At 53.4% G+C, this 5,327-nt stretch overlaps 1 protein-coding gene across 1 annotated transcript; it reads left to right on the top strand.

Moving 5' to 3' along the window:
• Positions 1-1,204: 1,204 nt before the first annotated feature.
• Guca2b (guanylate cyclase activator 2B) lies at positions 1,205-3,083 on the top strand. The gene is made up of 3 exons (XM_057785421.1): positions 1,205-1,279; positions 2,181-2,367; positions 3,022-3,083. The coding sequence occupies exons 1-3, from the start codon at positions 1,205-1,207 to the stop codon at positions 3,081-3,083; spliced, it is 324 nt and encodes a 107-aa protein (XP_057641404.1).
• The last annotated feature ends 2,244 nt before the right edge of the window (positions 3,084-5,327 follow it).

Here is a 5,327-nt window from a genome sequence, read left to right on the forward strand (position 1 = left end):
TAGGCCTTCTGGGAAGATGCAGTGTTATCACACATGCGTGAGCAGGACTGGTCTGATGGAACACATGATGGCCTTCATCTAGCCACCAAATCTGAGTGACTGTAGGTGCCAGGGAGGCTGTGGTGGTTTCAGCTCAGGCCCATGCTGGGGTACCTGCCACATATTGGTCTGTTCCTGGCCCAGCCCTGCCCCTGCAGGACCCCTGTTGAGAGTAGCTGGCCCTGGCCATGGTGATAGCACCCTCTGAACCTTCGCCCTCTTCTCTCTGATCCGACCTTCACCCACTGGGGAGGTGGGCTGTGAGATTAAAGGACCTGTTATATATGAGTCACTCGGGGAATGAAGAGAAACTCAAGGGGCTGGATCCCATCCTGCCCACAGTCACCTTTGGGGGTGGCTTTGATAGGCTTGTGGGGTCGGAGAGTAAAGAAAACCTCAGTCAGACATGATGTAACTCCCCGGGCACACACAGCAGCTGCTCCAGAGCTGGCACTGAGCCTCTACCACTTTCTATGATACCCGGGCTCTTTCTTTTCACACCGTGTTGATCTGCCGGCTGCTCAGATGTACAGGTAGTTGATAAGGGTCACACACAGCCCAGGGTACTCGGGTACAGATGGGAAATGGCAGGCAGCAGGCTGCCTATTACAAGGCTGGTCTTTCTATTCGCAGTTCTGGTTTTTGGAGCAGGATGTTGGACTTGGGTGAAGTTAGTACTGGAAAGTCCCGAGGTCAGCCTGTGTGTCCACCTCGCTCTGACCCATTTGCCTGCATGCTTCAAAGAACGCGAGGCTGTCCTGGGCTAACGACATATGGATGGAGTCACTTTGACCTGGGGCAAATCACTTCCCCTGGTGGTGCTCCCCTGACTTTCACCTTCCCCTCCTCCCAGATGTGGAGGAGAGAACAGAAAGTGAAGAGGCCCAAGGTCGTCCCATAGAACTCTATTCATGACGAGCCCTTGGCAGACCATGTTCCCACACACTCTGGGTTCCCCCTTGTGGCCCCCACCTCCTTCCTGGGAACCAACTTTGAATTTGTCAAAGAGCCAGACTTCTGTCAACCCCACCCCAGTCAGACAGTTAATAAGTGACCAGAGCTCTGGACCCTGGCCTATAAGGGGCTGCTGGCCAGGAGACAGGTAGCAGCCAGGTGGACAGCAGAGGAAGCTGGAACCCAGAGGCGTGAAATGGTAGTCAGAGCCATGCCGGGGAGTCAACTGTGGGCTGCCATGGTCCTGCTGCTGCTGCTGCAGGGTGCACAGTCCGTCTACATCAAGGTGAGACCCCCACCCACCCAGCCTACCCTTTGGGTGAAGGACCCGGGCTCGGCCCAGCAGCCAGTCTAGACGGAGACACCTGCTAGGTGGAGGCCGCAGGAGTGTCAACAGCACCAGGTCAGGGTCAGTCCTAGGAGGGCATAGAAGGGAAGGAGACCCTCTCTTGTGTTCCCACCCCTGTGCTTACCCACATGGGCAAGTCACAGAAGGGTTTCCCTAGCAAGGACCTTTGTGCTCACTGAAGGATGAATAGTGCCAGGCCCAGGCCAACATGTTCTAGACAGAGGCAAAGGCCAGAAGAAGGGAACATGGGCTTCTGTGTCCTTCCAGGGACTATAAGATGGGTGGGGCATGGAATCAGGCCTGGCCACTGTGTGGCAGGATGTTGCTGGTCTTGCTAACCCTGTGCAACTGTAGTTTGGCATCTGTGTCTGGCAGGGTTCCCAGGAGAAGAAGAAAAGGGTCTAGGAGGGGATGAGAATCAGTCTCACCAGAGAGTCCCCAGGCCAGTGCAGAGAAAAGCTCTGTTAGCTGCTCTGCTTGGTGCCAGGCTTCCACAGGGGAAAGTCGGGTCACATGGGGAAGAGATAGACAGCTAGATGGAGGCGAAGACAGGAGCTGAGCGAGCAAGGGTCTGCCTGTGCCTAATGCCACGTGACCTACAGTGCGCCACAGCCTTCTGGGAACTGCCTGCAACAGGAGGCTTCCGGTGCTGTTGGTGGCAGATCACCAACTAAGACTCCACTTTCCTCTTCCAAGCTGCTTTTCCAGTGTGGCTTGAACGCTCCGTGAGCATAAAGAATACCCTATAGGACCCATGGGATTTTGATGACCCCGGTCTCATGGCACTGCCTGCTCCTAGCCAGGGCCTGATGACCTTTCTCTCCTCCCTCTTCCCCAGTACAATGGCTTCCAAGTACAACTGGAATCGGTGAAGAAGCTGAGTGAGTTGGAGAAGGAGCAGATGTCCAACCCCCAACTGAAAACCAGTAGCCTCCTACCCGGTGTGTGCCATGACCCAGCCTTGCCCGTGGACCTCCAGCCTGTTTGTGCCTCCCAGGAAGCTGCCAGCATCTTCAAGGCCTTGAGTAAGCACACGGCACACCGCTCCCCAACCCTGTGTCTTCCTACCCCTCCTCTCCACCATCACTCGTTTTTGTTAAGCAACCCAGTGGCTATGGACAGGAAGTTTGGAAGGCAACGGCCCCTGCCCTCCCTAGAACTGCCCCAATCCCACAGCCCTGAGAAGTTCTTCAAAGACCTCACAAATGTGGGGAGGGACTCTGGGAAGACACCAACATGATTCCGTGAGATGCATCTGTCTGATCCATCTGGCGAGATCAGGCTTGGAATGACTCCCTGGAGAGGTGACAGCTGAGCTGAAATCAGAAGGATGCAGAAAAGCTGGGCACAGGCTGGTCCAGTCTACAAGTAGTTATGTCCCTGCTCTGAGCAGGCCCTGATCCTTTTGCCCAGGCCCCTTCCTATAGTATTCAGGTCAGGTTTCTTAGCCTGTGTAGCAGATAAGAAATCTCAGACCAGGAGAGAAAGTTCCTTGCCCAGTCTCTGCTAGGAAGGACAGCAGAGAGGAATCTAGGACCTGACCCCCTCAGTCTGAGTCCAGAGCTTCCGGATCTCTGAAAGATCATCAGGCCCTTTCCCCAGCAGCTTCTGGCCAACAGCATCTGTGACCACTGACCCCTGAGGTCCAATTTCAGCTAACCTGCCTTCTCCCTACACAGGGACCATAGCCACCGACGAATGCGAGCTGTGTATAAATGTCGCCTGTACTGGCTGTGGCTGAAAAGTTCCTGGGTATCTTGAGTCCACCCCAGACATCTACCCCTCCCCAACCCACCCCATCCACACTCAGGCATCGTTGGAACAATCACCACCCCTCCCAGCATAGCTGGATCCATGACAAGGCAATGGAACATAGGGCTGGCAAATTTGGCCTCCAGGCACCTGAATAAAGATAATATTCACAAAATTGAGTGTCCCTGGGTTATTTGCTGGACTGTGAGTGGCGCATCTTAAGGAGCTGAGTGGGAAGAAAAGACAGGCCAAACTGAAGATGGGAATTACCACCCACATTCCCATGCCCGAGGAGCTCACTCATGGCACCCATTTCCCAGGTGAGGGATTCCAGAGTAGCCCAGACTCACAGGACTTTCCACCCTGGACTAACACATGGCTTTCCAGCTCCAGGACTAGAGCTCTTGACAGGGTAGTTGGGAATAGGCAAGGGTATGTTTGGGATGGGGCATCACCAACTGGTGCTCTTCCCAAGTCCCGTGACAGGAGACTTTGCTCTCAACAGCCTGCAGGGACTCTACCATATACTGTGTCCAATGTGTTCTAGATCCATGCATCTTTCTTCTTCTTCTTCTTCTTCTTCTTCTTCTTCTTCTTCTTCTTCTTCTTCTTCTTCTTCTTCTTCTTCTTCTTCTTCTTCTTCTTCTCCTCCTCCTCCTCCTCCTCTTCCTCCTCCTCCTCCTCCTCCTCCTCCTCCTCCTCCTCCTCCTCCTCCTCCTCCTCTTCTTCTTCTTCTTCTTCTTCTTCTTCTTCTTCTTCTTCTTCTGGTTTTGGTTTTGATTTTTCTTGAGACTGGGTTTCTTCGTGTAGCTCTGGTTGTCCTGTCCTGGAACTCACTCTGTATACTAGGCTAGCCTTGAACTCACAGAAATCCACCTGCCTCTGCCTCTGCCTCTGCCTCTGCCTCTTGAGTGCTAGGGTTAAAGGCATGCACCACACCCAATCCACTCACCTTTCTAAACACTGGGCAGAAACAACTCAATGAGTCTAAAGAAATGAGTAACACTGCCGTGGCTAGCTCCTTTTATTCAGAAAGAACATCCCTACAGGGTCACAGACTTGGCAGAGTGGCCAGGCAACATCTTCCCAGAATGCCACAGTCCATACTCTGCCCACCCTGTCATTGCCTCTACATCCTTAGGCTGTGGATGATGACACCAAAGGCAAGGCCAAGAGAGACCGTCATCCATGTCCTATGAGTAGTGGGAACACAGCCCCATCTAAGGTCCATGGGAAATCCACCCAGATGGTGTCTCCTCCCCTGTAGGGTACATACGGGATACAGTCTGTGACTGGTGCTCTGTTGTGGCCTGAACAATGGTAGAGGGTAAGAAATCGAGGCCCAAGGAGCTGAGGCCTTCACTCCAGTCAGGAATTGTGCTTGGGATTCCTAGGAGCAGGATTTCCCACAGGGTGTGTTTGCTGCTTGGTCCTTGTCCTGAGCATCTGAGAGGGAGGAAGGCTGGGACCACAGACAGCGCCCCACCCAGCTGTCCCATTCTGGCTCTTCCTTCTCACTCCCTGGCCTGTGCCTCAGGTTTCTGCCCGTGGAACAACAGCCCTGCTCTGACCTTGCTTCTTGCCCTGCTGTGTCCCACCATGTCACCTCTCAAATCCAGCTTGATCCCGAACATCATCTGTAGGCAATTACCATTTGCCCTTTTCAGGGGCTATGGCCCCACCCATCACCTAGAACTTGTATTGCTGGAAGTGCACACACACCGTACAGTAGGAAACAACATGCACCTTGTGTTCCCGGGACTTTTATCTTTCTCCCACCATATTCCTGCCACAATCTCTCCTCTAGCCCTTCCTGCTCCTCTTTCCTCTTCCTCTTCCTTCTCTTCTTCTCCCTCCTCCCCAATCCCTGGCATCCACTCTTCTCTCTGCATGACTAAGTTGAGTCTTTTTCAGATTCCTGTTCTAGGAGAGGCTGTGCAGAATCTGTCTTGCTGTCCCTGGCTTATTTCACCAGGTACAACTTGCTCATTGCTCACCTTTGTCACAGATGGCAGGCTTCTCTTCTTTTGGGGGCTAAGCACTATTCCACTGTGTGTGCAACACTCTTTCTACATCTCAGGCCTCGGCTGTTGAGAACAGCACTGCGTGTGCCAGTACAGACAGCTTCACTGTGTGCGGCGATCAGGTCCCGTGGCCACACACCCAGAGTGGAACTTCTGAGCCAATGGTATTATCATTCAAATTGGAGGGAGGGCCTCAATACTGCTTTCCC

Source organism: Chionomys nivalis, chromosome 11 (genome assembly GCF_950005125.1).
Source record: "Chionomys nivalis chromosome 11, mChiNiv1.1, whole genome shotgun sequence".
In the NCBI taxonomy this organism is placed as follows: Eukaryota; Metazoa; Chordata; class Mammalia; order Rodentia; family Cricetidae; genus Chionomys; species Chionomys nivalis.